This window comes from Ischnura elegans, chromosome 6 (assembly GCF_921293095.1).
Source record: "Ischnura elegans chromosome 6, ioIscEleg1.1, whole genome shotgun sequence".
NCBI classification, from domain to species: Eukaryota; Metazoa; Arthropoda; class Insecta; order Odonata; family Coenagrionidae; genus Ischnura; species Ischnura elegans.
This window is the reverse complement of record NC_060251.1, coordinates 123,137,757-123,158,811: the sequence shown is the minus strand read 5'-3', so window position 1 is coordinate 123,158,811 and position 21,055 is coordinate 123,137,757. Positions and strand designations below refer to the sequence as shown.

The 21,055-nt window shown below is 41.7% G+C and overlaps 1 protein-coding gene across 1 annotated transcript in view; it reads left to right on the top strand.

Annotated features, from left to right (window-relative positions):
* LOC124160099 (heparan-alpha-glucosaminide N-acetyltransferase-like) overlaps nucleotides 1-21,055 on the top strand; it is a 47,327-nt gene that overhangs the window by 15,196 nt on the left and 11,076 nt on the right. Inside the window, exons 5-11 of the mRNA XM_046535827.1 lie at nucleotides 31-128; nucleotides 318-425; nucleotides 524-782; nucleotides 1,056-1,183; nucleotides 3,409-3,572; nucleotides 12,534-12,658; nucleotides 18,477-18,660. Of these exons, the coding sequence (XP_046391783.1) occupies nucleotides 31-128; nucleotides 318-425; nucleotides 524-782; nucleotides 1,056-1,183; nucleotides 3,409-3,572; nucleotides 12,534-12,658; nucleotides 18,477-18,660 (1,066 nt within the window). The remainder of the gene's footprint in view (nucleotides 1-30; nucleotides 129-317; nucleotides 426-523; nucleotides 783-1,055; nucleotides 1,184-3,408; nucleotides 3,573-12,533; nucleotides 12,659-18,476; nucleotides 18,661-21,055) is intronic.

The window sequence follows — 21,055 nt, the reverse complement described above, 5'->3', positions numbered from 1 at the left end:
CATTTTCAGTCTTGCTTTGTTGCTTTTCAGGACTTGGGCAATGTCACATCCCCCACTGAAGGCACAGGGCCCCTAAGTTCTCGACCAAGACAAAGAGAGAGGGTGCGCGCACTGGACACTTTCAGAGGGTATGAGCACTCATCATGAGAACACCTTCTTGTTGCTTTTTTTCTCGGATTCAGTCACCCCGTACTCTCAGCTTCTACTTTTTAATTTGATTATTTTCATCCATGGCTTCCATTTTTTGTAAAGCCTGTTATTATGGCAAAAAGTAATATCAACCTGATTAGTTTATCATATCCCTGATTACATTCCAGAATTTCCATTGCACTGATGATATTTGTCAATTATGGAGGAGGTGGCTATGGCATTTTCGAGCACTCTGCCTGGAACGGCCTGACAGTGGCGGATCTCGTATTCCCATGGTTTGATACCTCTTGACATTCATTGGCATTGATAGTGAAGCATCTGACAACACAGAAGATCACTCAGTCATTGCGTATTTTTCTTACCCTTTCGACAGGTTTGCTTGGATAATGGGAGTGAGCGCATCACTCTCTCTACGATCTCAGCTCCGTAACACCACCAGCCGCAAAAGGTTGTTTGTCCGCATTTTACGGCGCTCTGTGTTGCTTCTACTCTTGGGTGTGGCTTTAAACACCATAGGGGGTTACCGCAATGGAGTCTATGACATCAGGATCCCTGGAGTATTACAGCGTCTTTGCCTCTCCTACCTGGCTGTCGCATCCATTGAGGCTGCCTTGATGAAGCCCCAGAGATTGGTAAATATTGCACCTCCCTCCCCTCTTAATCTAAGAAAGCCTCGCACTTATTACCTATAGTAATCCTTTGTGTGTCTCTACATATGCTAAATACTTCTCCTAAATTAATCTCCCACCAGTGCCATAGTCAAAATAATCCAAGTGCTAATGGGGCCCATTAATAAGTACATATGTATCTGCAAACTTAATGATGACATACCACCCATTGTCACTTCAACATCACTCTCGCAATGTTGTGTGCTGAGGAACATGTGCCCTCTCATTGTCCCTCAGGCAATCAATGGCATTTGGATGTGCGTTGAGGACGTGCTCGAGTGCTGGCAGCAGTGGGCGATCATTGTTGGCGTGGCAGTGGGTCACGTGTGCCTCACCTTCCTGCTCCACGTGCCACACTGCCCCACGTGAGTAGCACTGCCCCACGTGAGTAGCACTGCCCCACGTGAGTAGCACTGCCCCACGTGAGTAGCACTGCCCCACGTGAGTAACACTGCCCTCCCAATGCATGCCTTGTCATCAGCCGATAAACTGGTGCACATCCCAGGAAATTTGCCGAGTGAAATATCCCCACCTCGTGTGAAAGCCACGTGTGAAGGCCTCTAAAACACTCATTGGGTGTTTTTACCTGCAAGTGACATAATGTGTTTGGAAAATTGTCTTGAATGAGTGGTCCAAGCCATAATCCTGTGATTCTTGTTGGTGACTTCAATTGCTCAATTCACTCAAAAGGAATCTCCTTTTAATGGCCATCCACTCAATTCCCATTATTGAGTGGACGATAATCCCATGATAAATATTTCATTGAGCATTTAACAAATGCTCTCCAAGTCCCCTCACTGATTTAAACCAGGGATGACAATTAAAACAAAACGAAAATGTTTTGTTTCGACCCGGAGAGAAACAAAAATACGAGGCCTAGGTTTAGTATCATTCCCAAATGAAATTAAAACCACCAAGAAGCTTAGTTTCGACCAGGAACGAAACTTTTACCTGATCAGAAGGATGATTGATTTAACAACTAGGAACATAGTAATTAGCTTATACTATATGCATATGTATAGCAGATTAAAATTTTATATATATCCACACCAACAAATAGAGCACTATTAGGCCTTTACATTGGGGTTTTTAGATTATATATAACAATCAAATGCACACAAAAGTCCATGCCCTGGAGAAGGGCATCTTACCCAGGAGGGACTCGAACCTGCGACCTTTGGTTTGGCAGGCGAGGATTTTACCCCGTTGCCATTGAGGCCAATTCTACTGTACCAATTGTGGCATTGAAAAACTAGTTATACTTAAAAAAATGGAACTCAGGAAAAATTCAACATCTGGAAAAAAATAGAATATCAAAAGATTGAAATAAATGGAGGTTAATTAATAGTAGCGGGCATCACTTTGTGGAAATCCTTTATCGTCGGAATAGAAGAAATTAAAGTGTGGCTATTTCCACATGCAGGTATTTTATTATGACCGACCATGGTTTCGCTATGGCGTATCTTCATCAAAGTGAGGAGTTACAGGTAAGTTTACCAGTATATATAGCAAAAAAAGGGGGGGGTGCATTTTGCGGGTGTTGTTGGTTCGGGGGCGGTGGAGGTGCTGGATAAGGCGTCGCCGTGGGTGGGGTGGGCGGATGAGTAAGTGGAGGGAGGAGGAAGGGTAAAGGTGGTCATTGACGAGGTAGTAGTAGTCCCTGTATCTTAATATTTCCAGCTCTTCCAAGGCATCTAATCTCCATCCTTTCTCCTCAAAGTGAAGCAAAGTTGGGGTGAAGTCACTATTGTGCCCCATGTCTATAAGATGTTTTGCCAAATATGAATTATCTATGACACTTCTGGTGCTCGGCCGCTTTGATGGAAAAACTCCTCCCTGTTTGGCCGATGTAAATCGCGTCACTGTGGGTGCAATTAAGGCGATATACTCCGCTCCGTTCCTCAGGAATTTCCTTGTCTTTCGGTGATCCGAGTATGCTCCGTAGTATACAGTGGTTATAAAAGGCTGGCCTGATAATTTCCTTAGGGACTAGTCTCTGTACTTTTGATGATAAGTTCCCACGGAAAGGGATTCAGCAACATTTAGGGGATCCCGCTGGGGAAGTCTGCGTTTTATATATTAGTTGCCATGCCATCAGAGTCCTTTTCCGCCGGGAAATAGTGTCAACTAATTTTTCCACATAGCCATTGTTGACAGCACTGTCTTTGATATTGGAGGTTGCTTTCAGTATTTAATGGCTAATTCCTTGAGTTAGTCAAAGTTTTCCTGGTGACAATTAGTTTTTGGACTGATGTAAACCCTTAAATTCCTCCTGGGGTGCTTAGTGTGTGTGCATTGGACTTCCGACCAAATGGTCTCAAAAGCTGAGTAAAGCCTTTGGACACCCGCAAACTAAAATCCTGGATTTGCGAGGTGGTGCAGAATAGAGGAGCCCCTCCACCTGCATGCGTGTCTGTATAGGGTGAGACCCCCCCGCAATCCAAACCAACCTATTCGTCCAATCGCTGAGTTAGTGAAAATGTTTAAATACAGTGCAATCATTGTGTGTAAGAGAATAGCTTGGTTTTTCCCATGGAATACATGTAGTCATGCTTTCTTTAATTTTGATGCTATTCTTTTTATTTTACAGGGGATATTTGGGGCCTGGAGGCTTGAGTGATCTTGGAAGGAATGAGAATTGCACAGGAGGAGCAGCTGGGTACATTGACCGAGTGGTGTTGGGGCAGAGGCACTTGTACCAGAATCCCACTTGCCACAAGACATATCACACCAAAGTCCCCTACGATCCCGAAGGTGAGTGTACACACATAGAACAGAATTGTGGCCAGCAGTTGTGGATTTTAGTTACATGTGTTGTGCACACGGTATGAGGAACAGTGACATCCTAGATATCCCTTATTGCAGATTAAGTAAAAACAGCAGCTCATTTAACATGTTGAAAATTCATTTTTTTAACAATTGCCCCCAGAGGCTAAAGATATGTGAGTGTGCCAAATTTTAAAAAAAGTTATCCACAGCTGGCTAACAAAAAAAGCCTTTTACTCTGTAAATGAGTTTTTCAACTGTTAACCCTTTTGAGACGGCGGAGTTTTCGTCTTAGCATGACTGCTGTACTGAGCCCCAAGAGACTCTTCTTTCTTGTGGTACGGAGCATTTTTGGAGGGCATTTCGTTAAGAAGGGTCTCGCTGAACCTTTTTTGACCCCTCCACGCAAGGACTTCGCATTATCTCGGACTCCGAGAGTAGTTGTGCTCCCTCCTTTCCGGGTTTACAACCATACCTGCGGCATTGGTTCGCGGTCAACTTATGTATTGTTCATATGTATTTAGCACATGGATAATTGTTGCTTGCACGTAAATTGTAGACTTTGAATTGAATTCCTCATTTTTATCTGAGCATTGTCAAATTTTAAACGAAGTTCTAAGGCCATTATCAAAGCATTTAACGCAGCAACAATTTCCATGTTGATGTTTATACATAACTCGAGATTAAAGTTAATGTTTGTCGTAGAATTTCGTTTAAAAATTGTAAACGCTACTCAAAAGACAAATAATTCAATTCTTAGTGTATATTTCTTGAGAAATGAACAAATATTTATTTCAAAAATTGACTGTATAAACAATTGAATGACCGCTGGCCCGAACCGCTGAGAGGGGTTCTAAAAGACGAAGGGTCCGGGTACCTGCTCCCGGATTCCGAGGGTTAATCCTAAACCCCGAAGACAAAGACGTCGTAAACCCACTACCATCCTAAAAGGAGGGGAGCTAGAAAACGTATATATACGGCTTTCGATCTCTTGGCCGGGAAAATCTCACACGTATATATACGCCCGTCGTCTCCCGGGTCAGGAAACGTCCACACGTATATATACGTGTACAGTAGGGAAAAGGTTAAATTGTGCTGTCCTTTGTAGATTTATAATCCTATGATTTGTCGTACGTATTTTGTGTATTTGATCATTTACTTGCTTTATTTCAGCAATGTGTAAAATATTAAACTCACTCAGCCTTGTATATCCTATGTGTATGACGAAGACTTTGGCAAATACCAATTTGTTTAATGTCCGATAAAATTATTATTATTAGGTTTGCAACTAAGTTCTCACTGTTTTGTTAATGAAATCACAACTTTATTGTAAAAAAATTGTTGCAAATAAATCATTCAAAGTATTTTCTATCACTAGCTACAACTTTTTCCCATCTTTCTGGCAGAGCTTGAATAACATTACGGGAAAAGGTGTTCATATTATGAGGCTATCCACTAATCGAGCCATTTTTTGAGGTCTTCATGTCAGTGAAACTGCTGATCAGCGTGTCCATGTGCCATCAAACCAAACAAGCGATAATCGGATGGTGCAGAGAATCTGATGAATATAGCTTAGGGTGGGTTAGGACTTCCCATTTGAGGGTTTCCACGTAGGTGTTGACTGGATTGGCAACATGAGGTCGGGTGTTGTCATGCTGTGGAATCACTTTGTCCTGCCTCTGCTCGTATTGTGGCCGTTTTTCACTCTGTACTCAGCTCAATCGCAACAATTGGAGTCCATACCATTCCCCAGTAATGGTTTTGTTTGGTTTCGACAGTTCATAGTAAAGGATAGCGACCTGGTCCCACTAAACACACAGCATAACCTTTGCAGCATGAATAGCGGCCTAGCCGATGACATAGAGCTATGACCACACAGTCCCGAAGACTTTCTTCTCTTTAAGTTTCCGTAATCAATCCATTTTCCATAAATAGTCATGATGCGATGAAGAAAACCTTTCTTTTTTTGATGGTTGAGCTGTTTTTCATACGTGACAAAACGTTGCTCAACGTCCCTTGGCTTCAAAACATAAGAAACCCAAGTTCCTTACTTTTGAATCATTCATGTCGCATGCAACTGCTTGGCAATGGCTGGGTGAGTAACTCCTAATGCTGAAGCAGGCTCTTCTTGAGTTTGGCATGGATCTTCACAGAGCAATGCCTCCATTTCAGTGTCTTCGAAGGTTTTTGGTCTTCCTTCACGCAGACGGTTGTCAACGTTGAAATGACAGTCTTTGGAGCGGAAGAACCAATCACAGTACATATGTCGTTTAACTTATAGCAGCATCTCCAAAAACTTTTTGGAGCCCTCGATGCGCTTTGACTGCCATTTTATTAGAATTAAAGAAGAAAATCAACTCTTCCCGCAAATGAAGGTTACTGGGCAATAATTCGGACATTTTCATGCAACAATAAGGAATTGACGGCAACGAAAAATCACCATTGTTGTGAAGCAGTTTGTTTACCAAATGTCTAAGCTTGGTTCATGATGTTTCTGATGATAAGTCGAAATTGACGTGCACTGACTGCTAGAGCCATTGTGGATTGTGATGTTGCTTCCTTGAAATGTTGAAAATCAGGGTCTGAGGAGGTTAATGAATATTGAAACGCTTCTCACTAATCAAAGGCTCAAAAATGGAAGCTACAAGTGAGACGCTACCTTTGTTGTATTTACCTGATGCAAATGCACAGAGAACAGAGGAGTGTGCTGTTGCCACGCATTCCCTCAGAATACTTATAAACTCAAACTGCAGATGATGAGAAACAGTTTGGACTCTCAAGGCATTCACAGTTGTCATCTATTTTGTTTGTTTCTATCTAATTTTTTCAGCCAATGCTTGTGTTCTTTCAGAAAGTGTGGTCCCCAAGGTACAACTCTGTTCTCAGAATAGGGGAGTTTCCAATTATCATGTCTCTATCAAAAGTCTATCAATAGATAAAATATAAGTCACCATTTAATTTCAAATTAATTCTGTTTAGAGTCCCTCAAAATACAGTACACTCTCCTGGAGGATAATGGGAATTCCATATATGATGCTGATGACAGTCCACAACCCCTGCTGATAGATGGTGTAACAATCATTTGCAGACAAAGAGCAATGAAGTCTAGTAAAAGCAGGCATGGCATGAATGATTTTAACCTAAAAACCATTATGATTGTGCTTAAGTCAATGGTTTTATATTTTAATGCTGACCCCTACTTTTGGAGTGACAGTATGAAAGTGAATGAATAAAAGTATAGTCTCAGACAAAAAATGAGCCACTTTTGAGGGGAGAAAGGCAGGACTCATCCCCAAGAGGGTTCCTCAGAGGGTGTGACAACTCTGCACCCTCCATCTCAACACGTGATACGGCATTTCCATCCGACCCTTCAGTGAGGGACAGTGAGTGGATGCAAGTGTGAGGGCAAAATGTTTTCCCTCTTGTCTTATTTCCGTGCTTCCCTTGCCATGGTTTCGTATGGCTGTCAAAATAGGTGAGAATTAAGTATAGAAATCACAGTATCATAAAACCAGAGTAATCACCATTTGATAAGGATAATGGCGAAAAATAAGATTTGCTGCTATGTTGCGTATTCTATAAATTAGATATGTATAATGGTGGAAGCGGTCAGATTCCTCAGGCCTTGGACCATCTTGTAATGGATGGTTCAAGTGAAAGGATAGGTAGGTGATGATGGCATCTATACAAGCATCACTAATCAGCAGAACTAATCTGGAAAATTATTCTTACCGGGGAGTTTTTAATGATTTCTGGTTTCTGCACTGATTGGAATCTTCTTCTGATTCAATCTCGTGATTCAGTGACAAATTTTCAGTCAAAGAAAATTTACACTCATTATATGTGGTAAAATCTGACTCTAATAATCTTTGGAAATAGTTATCCACATCCACATACTAACCCACAAGCCACCAGCGTGTGCACCGGCGTCTTGGGACACTAGCTGTTTACATATGAAAAGCAAATTTTCAAACAAAACTATGACCAGCACTTATTTAAGTCCGTTATGGTTCAGGGGATAAACAAATTTCCATATTATGTAGTGGGGCTTGAAGATGATGTTCTCTGTGTAACTCTTAAAGGTAACATATCTCATTTCTTCAAGCAATCTAAGCCTGGCACCCAGCCTCCGAGTCTCTAGCTGCCAGCCTAATTTGCTTAACATTTGGGTAATGCTGCCAGTTTGCAGTTTGTGACGAAACACACAGCCTTCCTTAGTATTTTATTCAGTTTGTGGATTAAATCTTTCTGCGCTGGATCCTATGTGCTCACTACCTACTCATGGTGCGGTTGGACAAGTGCAAAATAGCAACTTTCTTTTACTTATCATTCAAAAATCTTCCCACAATACGCTTGACGAATCCTAACTTTTTCAGGGCTCTGCCACAAATATTCCTTATGTGTGTCCCCCACGTGAGGTTCAAAGTTATCTTAAGCCACAGGTACTTTACTTCGACTATTGCTTTTATGTTACTGCCATCTACTGATCACTTTCATTTGTAATGTACTGATCTTCTTAGTGTAAGAAAAGTATTGAAATCAATAGGATGAAATCTTCAATTAAGTGATGGTCTTATGTGTAATTTACTTCAAACCAGAATCCAAAATAACTCATGCACTTTGTTTGTCGATACATAGAGTGGTGCATCTCAAATCAGACTGGCAAAAATCTTACTACATATGCCTGACATACGTACAGTCAACTCCAAAAGTACCTAAATGTGGGAAGCTCAGCCGCGCCACTCCTAGGACCCAGCTCGAACCACGTCAAATTCGCATGACAAACTTTCGGATGTTGGCACTGCATTTGAAAAAAGACGCGGTAAGAGGAGTTGGGGGTGGTTGGGGTGGAAGAGAAGTGGGATGAGGAAGCTACGAACTGCAAGAAGTCCTTTGGTTTACGCCGTATAGTGTGAGTTGAATGGACACTACCTTTCGAGCTATTTTATCGGCGACGAAAATTCTTTCGTGGACTAAAAACATACGAGCGAGATCCCAGGCAGTACAATCTTAGCCGGCATGAGTGACGAAGAAAGGCCTTAGAGAGGCCCTCGATTTTCCGATGCGTTGTGTTACGGGGCAACATCGCAACACTCGAATTTCAGTCCACTAATTCTATTTAAGCTCAAAAATTTTTAGAAAGGCGTCACTTATCCCTGCATCGAGCTCCAGATAATTTCTCAAAATATTTCTGATAGAGTGCTATTAAAATACTGCAAAAACGATTTTTGACGCCTCATGACCTCTCGCCTCCCCTATGAGAGACAACGTGAAATTCTAATTAGGGATCTCACCCCTCCAATCTTACACAAACAATTGTCTAGTTTTCATAGTTATGCACATAGCAAAAATTCACTTTTGAATTTCGTTTTCAATATGAAATGTTTTGAGTAGGCTTTGATTGTCATGGAAATGGTGAGAGAATTTTGAGGATTTTTTGCTGCAACTAAAAGTTCCTGACTCTAAGAAGAAATAATTCGATGGCCGGGGGCGTGAAACAAAAAATCTTTTGGCTGTGGTGGTTTGGATTCGCAATCAAGAGTGATAGGTCTTAACTAATTCTTTGGATGTGATAATTGAACGCAAGGAATTTTACAGCCAGCACAGCATTTCACCGTCCTTTAGGTGGGAGACTCAAACTTTTAAGTGCATTACTCATACCTATTCGGATGCGATATCTAGCTGTTAGGTTGCATGCAGCAACAAATAGTAGTTTTAGGCCACAAATTCGCTTCTGGACATTTAAATTTGTTTTTGCATTAAATAATGACAGGTGTTTTTACGTTGATAGATAAGTATTGTGGTGGAAATCATCGGTTAAATATTTCGACAAAACAAACGGAAAACTCTCAACTCACAATTTCTAATAACCATTTATTTTCTATTTTGGCGAACTATAATTATTCACGTTTTCATGCAAATGATTACTACAGTGCTTGACGTGTAAGAAGCGCAATGGTTTCGAATAAAAAGAATGATAATAAAAAGACGCTCAGGAATTTTATTCAGCTTGATGTGCGCCATAAAAATATTTAATCGGAATCGATGCTCTATCACTCTGTCAGTGGGATGGGAATTGGGAGCGAGTTTTTACTGGCCAAGATGTTATGTGCCAAGTCAGCACCGGTAAGTGTGCTAGTATCTTAGTGACCAGACACCAAGTATATTGGAGTGATTGGGGAGATCCTTATGGCATAATCCTCTGGGAGAATTAACTTGACACCTTACGCGTTTACAGATGTGGGATCCTCCATAAGTCATATAGGGACATAGTCCGAGAAAAACCCTATGATGAAAGAGAGTAAAGGCGCTTGGGCTTGGAAGGCGTTTTATTTCACTTGCCAACCCTTCTTCCGCGAACCGACAATCTAGCACCGCGGCGCTACATTATGATCATAACATCCTGTCAGTGTTTGGTCAGGTTAGGGAACTTGGATCCTAAAAAAGTATTTAATTGCTAAACGTTTCTTGAAATTGGAATTATTCATAATAATGGCGGATCGTGTTGGGAATATTATCATTGCTTTCCAAGCAAGCTATGCATTGAAAGCTTGATTATTTTTTTAAAAGATATTAATTAATAAAAATACTATCGGCAGTTCAGTTTTAATATCTCGACCCTGAGAAATCAGTTGTCGGTTTTACTTTACTATGGAGTAGTTTGACTGATATTATGTGCTGTCACAAACATATCTGCCGGTAGAAATGCACAATTTGCAGTTATTTATTAAAAGATACTCTTGATTAACCAACAGCTATTGAGAAATTTGTTGTGAATACAATTTTATGCAAGATTATTTCCGAGTCCCACACGCCTCTACGGAAAAAATGCAATGGTGCCGACACCAGGTTCATGTCGGTGGATACACTTTTCTCCTGATAACTTTCTCCTTTCCTGCCTGCCCACCTGTCCTGAGTGAAGCAAAAGGCCTCAGTCACCGATCACGTCTTCAATTATCCACATTACTAATAAAGGACGCAAAATTATATGAGATCGCAGAACCTCTTCGATGTTTAGGTCAAAGAACATGAGTACAAAAGCTCAAAAGCTTCGGAGGGGAAAAATTGAGATAAATGAGAATTTGAAAGATGAGAGAAAATTTTCATAATTTAATTTATCATTTTATTTAATATTTAATAGCGTCTCCTTGGGTGTTTAGAACGCCTTGGAGTCGGGTCTTCATCGAGCCAATTACATTTTCAAATAACTGTGGCCGTCGGCCCAAAGAATTCCACATCTCCACGACGTGTGCCACCAGCTCTTCTGTTGTCCTGATATCATCGGACGCTCGTTCCATTGCCAGCAATCCCCATATAGTTTCAATTGGATTTATATCTGGGGATCTAGCTGGCCAGTCTAGAACATCAATGTTCTCATTCCGATAGAAGAATTGCTGGGCTAAAGCTCCTGTGTGAACAGGAGAATTATCGTGCACGAAGGAAACTGTTTCACCCTCAGGCACAATCTCTTTCAAATAAGGTAGTAGGTGATCCTCCAGCATATTTCCATACTGTGCCGCGGACATCCTTGTCGCCGTCCTCACTAGTGGCCCCGGACCTGCAGCCGTTATAGCCCCCCAAAAACTGACAGATATTCTGCCTGACCTCCGTCCTCGAATCATATGTTTCGGCTCATACCTGCAAGATACAAATACACTCTTAATATTATAGAATTGCTTATTTCCAATTCAATATGTTCATTTTTTTTTAAATAAGCCAGGATAAACATTTCCAGAATCTTATCTATTCGCAAATACCAGAATTGAGATATCTTATCACTATCACTCTTAAGTAAAATTGATATTGCAGCAACTCACCGTGTGAGGGTTGGACGCCAAAGTTTCACCATTCCATCTGCATCGGAAGAGAATGTTTTTTCGTCGGAGAATATGCAGAGGTCCCAATACGTTTGAGGAACGTCCACATATGTTTCAGAGAAACGCACCCTACGAGCTTTGTGCTCCAGCGTAAGGAACGGCTTTCTAACTGGCTGCCTATGGAAAATTCCCCTTTCTCGTAGCCGCCGTCTTGTTGTTTCATTGCTGCAACCCAACATTAGCTCTCGCTTATCGGCGGCAGCTCCTCCTGCCCTCAGCGGCTCGTTGAGAATAGCCTGGTGCATTCTCTCATCATCTTCAATGTTGATGCAGCGAGGACGGCCGCTTCTCTCTCTACTTGGAGGTTCTCATCTTCTCGTGCTCGTCGAACCCACTCGAGGACTGTATTCGGGTGGACTCCAAAATTTGCTGCCACTTCTGCAGTTGAGCATCCAGCGTTTATCATTCCAACCATTTGCCCCCTTACGGAGGCCGAGGTTTCGCTGCGATCGCCCCTAGGCATGGTCGTAAGGCTCTCTACCTTGCTCCTTGCTTCGTCACACGTGCCAGCTGCGATCGTACTGCCTGGGATCTCGCTCGTATGTTTTTAGTCCACGAAAGAATTTTTGTCGCCGATAAAATAGCTCGAAAGGTAGTGTCCATTCAACTCGCCTATACGGCGCAAACCAAAGGACTTCTCGCAGTTCGTAGCTTCCTCATCCCACTTCTCTTCCACCCCAACCACCCCCAACTCCTCTTACCGCGTCTTTTTTCAAATGCAGTGCCAACATCCGAAAGTTTGCCATGCGAATTTGACGTGGTTCGAGCTGGGTCCTAGGAGTGGCGCGGCTGAGCTTCCCACATTTACTTTTGGAGTTGACTGTACATACCTAAATAAATCAAGCGTTGAATACTGCCAAAGCACTTTCTTGTTTTGAACTCTTGTAAGAAATGATTCAATGAAGTTTTTATGTAATATGATCAATGTTGTGCTTCTGTTCTGTCTCTTATTTCACGGCACCGTTGTGCTTTATAATTTATTTTTCTGCTTATCAACTTGTATGACTTTTTTTGCATCTAACATAGGTGGAGAATTCCATGCCTCTCAATAAAGGATTATTATTCCTTGCAGGCATATTGGGAACTATGAACACAGTCCTCATTGTTTTCTTGGGTGTCCAAGCAGGCAGGATCCTGATGACATATGGAAACTCACTTTCACGCATGTTAAGGTGGTTCTTGTGGTCTGTTATCACTGTAAGTTTCAAAGGTCAGAGTATTCTATGTAAAACTTTTCCACCCCTTCATTTGACATAGTTTTTGATTTTACTAATAGATATCTATGGCTAGCCCAGATTCACAATGAATTCCTACTTTGAGTACTTGATTTTGCATTGGTACCATGCAATTTATTTGTATAGGTTGTGTAATTTAAGAAATTCAGTGCGGAGCACGTCAACTGACGTGCTCGGCATAGCATCAGTCAAACAGGCAGAAGTTTCATTACCGGAATGTAAGATCATAGAAGGTACTGGAAAAATGGGGATGAAACGTCACTTCTCACCAAACACTTACTGCAGACTTTTCACTGTTGTCATTTTCAACCTGAAATTCTACACTTCGAAAGTAAGGGCACAAGACTTGATGTTTTAGAGCAATTTGAAATTGTGCGGAGTGGTATGAATATGCTCATGAATGAACAAGTGTTTGTCACCCACTCTCCTCTCCTTAAGATCCCCTTCCCAAAAATAAATAGTCAAATTCTTTCTTCACCCACACCTTAACCGACCCCAACATCCACAGGATTTTTCCATCCGCCCACCCTCTCTCCGTATTGTGTTGACCATTTTCTATTGCTGGCAATTTCCTCCCCCCCCCCTCCCCCCGCTTATTCTCACTCCTTCTCAGCTCACCCAAAGGAACTCCTCACTCTTTTCCTGCATCGTCACTTACTCCTCTCCCTTTCTAAAGACACGCGGCCTCTCTTTTTACCCTAACCCCCCTTTTTTTTACTCTTCTCAACCCCCTCCGTTTTCTGTGGTTCTTCCCACGTCTCATTATTTTACAGTTATGACTAGAGTCCTCCTTCCAACGTAAGTTCCCTACATCCCGTAGTTGTATCTTTTCCCACTGTCTCTACTCTGTACGCCTGTTCTCACCCATTCTTCAAAGACGTGAAATCCTCCCCAACCCCTTTTTGAAGCAAGGGGCCCCTCACTCACGGGCCGGCAGCGAGGCGTCCCTGCCGGCAAGCACTAGGGGGAAGGCCTGCGGGCGGTCCGGGCGTCAGCGGTCTGCTATCTTCCCACAGACAAAAGAAGCGGTGGGTGATCCGAGGACTAAACGATGGCCAATGTTTTCGAGGAATTTTTGAATAGCTTAAATTTGTACACATACCCTTGCCGGCTCCTGCTTCTAGTCAAGATTTTCAGAAAGGTTTGAGAGGAGTCATAAAACCCACTCCTTCCACCCTCAACTATTGTTAGCTGAATGGGAAAACCAAAAGGGCTTCTCCATCTGGCGAATGACGCTAGGGTCTTCGGTACCTCTGTTTAAATCAGCAAAAATGCTTTTTCTACACCATTTGCGAAGTGAACTCCGAACGAGGACGAACAAGCAAGAGATTTTGTAGATGAGTGAGCTGCAAAGCCGTTCCTTTTATTTTCATCAAAATGGTGATCAATCCTAGGAATGTAATAAAAATATTGGACAGCAGGTTTACTGCATGGATTTCCTCAGAAGAACCAACTGATTACGAAATCGAGTTGGCGGAAATTTTAGCTGGTAAGTTTCATTAATTTTTTTGTAACTACGGTGAAGTGAATCGCATCCCATCAGATTCCTTGAAGTCCTGTGTGGAAAGCGAAGAATCATCCTGTGTGGTAGAGGAGGATCTAATTTTTGATTTCGACGGGAGGACGGAAGAGGACGAAGTAGTAAGCGAAGATGAATGCGACAGTGCAGATGGAAATGGAGACGATGTTTCTCCTTCTTCTTCAACATCGTACGAGCCGTCTCCATTGAAAAGGAAGAAAGAGGGTGATATTAGTATGTCACAGAAGAAGATAGCAGTGGAATACTGGCGGTCCGGAAAAACTGGGCCACTGAAGATAGATATTGTCAGGCACCGTTTTAGGTTCGTGACCTCAAGAACACAGCTTGTCCGGTTTGAGGAGCAGATTAATGAGGCTGGCTCTCGGAGGGAGAAATTGAACGCAATTTCTTCATGTTTAATAGAGAGATTTAGAAGAGTGAAAGAAGATTTCCTGATAGTGCACGATAGTGACTTACGAAGGTGGGCGTATGAAGATAATGGCAAAATGACAAATCCCTTAGAAAATTTTTCTGCTTCAACAGGATGGTTGTGGAAGTTTAAAAAAATCTCATAATATAGTGTCTAGGAAAGCTACCAAAGTTGTTTCTCAGAAACAGAACTTTGGCTATCAAAATACATCCGAAAAGGCACATTCTTTTGTAAACGATGTCCGGCTATTATTGGCCCAAAAGCCAAATTATTTTCTCTTAAATACTGACCAGAGTGGGTTCAAAAAAGAATTACACTCGGGACGAACCCTGCATTTCCAAGGAGTGAAAACGGTGGAGTCAACGGTACAGTCCCTCGGAGCGACGACCCATTCGTATACGATACAGCCGACGATCTCGATGGATGGTGAACTTCTGTCTCCTTTATTTATTTGCCTGCAGGAGAAAGGTGGAATTTTTCCAAAAAATGTTTCTGTGTTTGAAGCTCCAAATCTTCACGTCGTGGCTTCTAATTCCGGTTTGTTGACGAAAACCATTTTGCTTGAAGAGTATTTTGGTAAAGTGCTGGGGACTCTAGTCATAACTGTAAAATAATGAGACGTGGGAAGAACCACAGAAAACGGAGTATTTTGGTAAAGTGCTGTTTCCAAATTTAAAAAAGGACACAATTCTCTTGGTGGACTCATGGAGTGCGTTTAATGATAAAGAAGGAATTCTTTTCATGAAGACAGGATCATTTCAATTTGAAATACAACAAATACCGCCCAAAACTACAGGCATCATACAGCCGTTGGATGTGTATTTTTTCCGTATGTGGAAGAATTTTGTGAGAAAATTCTCCGACCGTGTGTTGCTGGACCAAATAGACTTAAATTTATTTCAAAGAAATAATATTTTGAAACTTCAATCTCTGACTCACTCACAATTCTCCGCTCCTTTGTTCAAAAATTTCATTCGCTATTCCTGGTTTCGAGCGGGATACACGAATGAAAGACCAGAAGTGCATATTACACATGTTGCTTATTGTTTCGATAGTAATATTATTAAGGATAGATGTGAAATTATAGTTGAAGAATAAGGGTGCAACTATTTGACATTCATCAGATGCGCTATCTGTGCAAACAAATGCTGTTTTCACCATTTTTTCAATGAACATCACAACTGTGAATAATAAAATACTATAGAGCGCCATTTTTGTTATTATTTTATCTATGGAATAGATGATTGATTCATAATTATTTTGAGTATCAATGTTTTTACCATTTTTCGCTGAAAAAAATCAGAAAAATTTGTGCCTTCTACTTCTGAATGGGATTCCATTGTTTAAATTATTTTTATTGCGGAGAGTTTTTGGGTGAATTTTTGCCTTGCATAGTATGCATTTAAAATTAGAGCGAAAAACTTAGGGATTTTTGATGGCTGGGGTTCATTTAAGAGTTGCCCAAGGGAGAGACTTCCACGAGGTTCATAGTTCAGGACTCGATAAACAGTTAGAGATGAAGACGGAGGGGGGCGGAATACATTATTTGAAAGTGATCGGAAGTCTTTGAATCAAATTACTCATAGGATATTCGAGTATCTTCACTTCATTTGGTTAATGGCACCGTTAAAATAACGGAATGTTGGTAAATTCTTCCAGAAAGAGAAAAAAAGAGTGGCCCGTGCTAAACGTAGGGTTTTTTGTCTATTCCTTCACGGGGTGAGGGTAAACAATTGGGTTTTTCCTCAAGCTAAAAGGAATATTATCTATAGGCCTGGGGATATTCGAAGGTCAAGACATTATTTGTGGGAGTTCTTGAGGGTTCGGTAAACTGTGAATGTGAGGGAAACATTTGAAAGGAAACGGGCGCCTTCTCATTGTGTATTTTTATGTTTCCCGTCCCAAACAGCAAAAAAGACTGAAGGGAGAGCCCTGCGGCGTTGGGTCAGTCGCTACTGGTCGGACCCAAGCTAATGAGTGTCGATGGTCTTCCACTGTTCGGCATTGTCACAGTCACGAAAACGGATTTCAATCCACCTAGAGTGTAAAATCCAGGCCCCTCACTCACGGGCCGCGCTGCCGGCCCGTCAGTGAGGGTCCCTCGCCTCAAAAAGGTTGGCCGGCGCGCAACTTTGGATGCAGATATCTCGGCTCACAGTGCTTAAGGGCACGGAAAATTTTGCAAATTCCCATTAATTATGGAACACTACCATCCTACCAAATTTGAACGAAATCGGCGGAGGACACTTCGTGAATGTTCCTTGTCAGTGAGCCAAAACGCATTGTACGCAGTAAAAATTTTGTGGAAAAGTGCTACAATATTTTATTTATTTAAGTATGTCTAACTTCCACCAGTTGAAGCCTGAATCTGTTGAACTTATCCATCGTCTGGTGTTATTCACATATTAAGCACCATAAAAGTTTTTTAAGTGCTGCTGTTATGAGCAATTAGACTTTCATATACAGCTAACTGTTCTTTATAAGTATTTGTAGTATAAACGTAATTTGTGAATCTCTCTCTTAGACTCCTTAGTAAAATATCGATTTTTTCCTCCCTGTTACAGCCTGTGTCTGGTATCTATCCACTCTAATGATACGATTAACTGTCAACAATGGTATGCATAAGACAGTGAGAAATAATGTTTCATTGCTAAATTAGTACTTTAGGTAGAATGTAAAAAATTGCAGAATATGTTACACTCATGGAATTCTGTAACATATTTAAATATTAAACATGGAAAGCAAAGAAAGAGTTACCACTTTGAGTTGTATTTGTGTGCAATTAAGCTAAGTGGCCAAAATAAAATACATAAAATGCCGCGACGTGAAAATCCTAATGTCATCAAATAAAATCGCCTTAGGTAACGTATTGCTTTTATTCCTTCGAAAATGATGGATATACGCCTCCATAGACTTACTCAGGAAGAGCAGCAAGTCCTTCCCCTTCGATGTCTAACTACACTACAAACATGCAATTTGAGGACAGTTGAAGCAAAATTTTTGTTTCCCGAAATCATCAGTTCAGACCCCTTAAAGCAACACGGTGAAATACAGATTAACCCAGTGAAATTTAATTCCATTACGAATAATTTGATAGTAAAATATTAAGTGGATATAAGATAGTTAAACAATTTATTTTTAACTCTTCTGTTTGCTGAAATAGATTTTTGCATTAACATAACTAATCAAAATAAAGTTTTAACCTAATGTTTAAATTAACTTTGAACCAAAACACAAATTACGAACAGATAACCGATCCCTAAATTGAACGCGAACCTGCACAATCGCATCCTATTCATCGAACATCGAATGTTTAAATGAACACAAAATCAAAATGAATGTGAGATCCGAAATGAGCAGCCAGAGGAAACGAACGGCCTCCAAAAAAAGAACGCCCTCCGAGAAAAGAATGGCCTTCTCAAAAGAATGCACTTGGAACAAGAACGGCTAAAACAAACCAAATATTTTGAAAACCGGTTCGAAATGTTCAGCGGCTATCCTGTTATTTTTCGTGGACGGAGGAGAATAGCAGAGAAAGAAGGGGAAGGGCTCGGTCGTCTATGGCGCACTTCGGTGGCTTTGTATGTTTTATTTTTTGATTTTCTGAAAACAGTGGGAAAGTCAATGAAAGTGGATTTATGATTGTAATTTCAGACATGAACTCTTATCAGGCTTAACACGGGATGGGTGGGTATAATGTTTGCTGCCAACATTTTTAATTGTACTCTAGTGAGGGCGGTAATTGCTTGGAATTGGAAACCCTCGCATGAGTGAGATTTTTTAAAAAACGTTTCCCTCGTGCAACATGTGGCCCATTGCTCTGGTTTGCAGGGCCTGGCTGCTGGTTTCCTGTGTAGCTTCTCCAAAGAAGGTGGACTCATTCCCGTCAACAAGAATCTGTGGTCCCTGTCCTATGTGCTCTGCAGCGCAAGCACCGCTTTCCTCCTCCTGATGCTGCTCTTCTACGCAGTGGATGTGCGCAAATGGTGGCTGGGACGCCCATTCTCTTACGCAGGTTTGTATGATCCTCACTCATTTTTTGTGTGCACACTAACTTGAACAACGGTAGCTGTAGGTTTATCAGAATGTGAAAATCACAAAAGTGAGGGTAGATACTTCGTTTGGCGGAAGAAGAACAGAAATCTTGGATCTCACCTGACTAAATAAATAAACCACTCTTTTGGGTTCATAGTGTGGCATTTTTTAGTGTACCCCGCTAAGATTTTTCGCACAAAGGATTTTCGTGCAAAGGCCCTTCGACTCAAAGATTCGGAGACTCTAAGTTCCGGAAACTCTTGTCTTCGAAACTCAGCCTCCAAAATCAGCCTCCGTCGAGAGCAAGTCTTATATAGGTAGTACGGCGGAGGAATACGTACTCCTTGGCAATCAAGGGGAAATGGGTGCTGAGGCACAAGTATGCAGTTTGGAGTGAGAAGTATTACCATAGTCCTATCACAACTCTCTCTCCCTCCAACACCTCACCCCACTATGTCTCTCCCCTCCATGAATTCCAATGAATTTCCGAGTGATGTCTCCAACCCAGAAGATTGAGGGGAAAATTCCAGCCTGCACGCTGTTCCCCCCTCCTACCTCGGCTGGGATGACTGATGCTTGGCGGAGCTGCGAGTCAACAGGGGTGATTTTTTAGGGGGCAGATTCGCAGCTGATTGAACATCGCCCTTTTTACCCCTCCACTCCTTGGCAAAATCCCTCCCCTCCACCCTGATACGTCTCGGAGTACGCAAGGCCTCTTTTTGCTCGGGCGCTCGTGGTGGACGGATGGTGTGACAGTGTGGCATTTTTTAGTGTTCCCCCCTCCCCAAAAATTTCTGGTACCCCTCCCCCCCCAGAAATTCCTCGAACTTCCTCCGAACTTATCCGCAGAACTTCTCCCGCCAAGAACTTTTCGCGCTAAGGTTTTTTTCGCGCAAAGGATTTTTCGCGCAAAAGGCCTGTAGCAAAATCCTGTCTCTGCAAAATCCTGTCTCTGGAAAATCCTGTCTCTGAAAACCCTGCCTCTGGAAACTCAGCCTCTGGAATCAGCCTCTGAAACAGCCCCGAAACAACCCCGAACCAACCTACCTGCAATGCAAGACTTATATAGGACTACTGCGGAGAAATACTTACTCCTTAGCAAGCAAGGGGAAATCGGTGCTAAGGCATTAGTATTGCACTTGGAGTGAGAAGTTTTACCATTGTCCTATCACAACTCTCTCTCCCTCCAACACCTCACCCCAGTATCTCCTTCCCCTCCATGTGTTCCAATGAATATCCCTCTGATTCAACTGATGTCTCCAACCCAGAAGCTGAGGGGAAAATTCTGGCTGTATGCTGTTGTCTCAAAACCAGGGAATGGTGTTTTGCGGAGCGGCCGTTACTGCAGGAGCAGTGACGCATCAGTGGCGCAGTAGTTGAATTCGCCTGGCTACCCCTCCACTCCCTGGAGGAATCCCTCCCCTCACATGCTGTCTTGTCCTGCATAGCCAAGCTCTCTTGTGCTCGGGGAGTCGTCGTTGTCACATGTCTAGTGAGACATGGCAAATTTTGTGCAATTATTCTGCTGGTTTTTAGCTGGTAATGTTTCTTTTGGCATCATGAATTACTATCATTGTTTTCTGTAATACTTCTGATTTTTGAATACTCTATTTTGAATAGATATCGAACGGTAATAACTAGTAAATTATTTTTTGCTACCTTTTTCTTGTGAGCTGTTTTTCTTGTTTGTGGAGTCTTTCCCTGATCCAGATTGTGACCGACGGTTGGAGTATTTCCCTTGTCTGGACTTACGTGAAAAATCAACCAGATTTTACGACGTAACGTCACAACAGACATGGGTGATTTTAGCAAAATTATACAGCTTGTACTTAGTTTGGTAATGTTTCCTATGGGATCATTAGTTATCATCGTTGTTTTCTGTAATAATTCTGATTTTGAATACTTCTACTTCAAATAGATATTGATTGAAAATAACTGGTAAATTTTTTTTTACAATTGTTTCTTGTTTGCTGATTTCTTGTTTGTGGAGTCTTTCCCTGAACCAGCTTGTGACCGACGATTGGAGTTCCCTATGTCTGGGTCTTACGTGCACAATCTTCGAGATTTAACGACGTTACGCCACAATAGCTTGCATTCGCTTTGTTAACACTCTCAATGCCTTCTTCATTATGGAATTTGCCAATGTCTATATTTAAAACCTGCTACTCCAAGACCTCTTCTCAGTAGCCACAGACATATTGATCATCATTTTAATGTGTTTAAAATATGTATCAATTGTTTAAAGTTTAAATTAGTGATGGGTCGATTCCAAAATTTTATCGATTCCGATCCCGATTCTGACATTTCGATTCCGATTCTACCGATACCGATTCCATCGATTCTCATTCCATTGGCTCCAAGAAAAATATCACTTA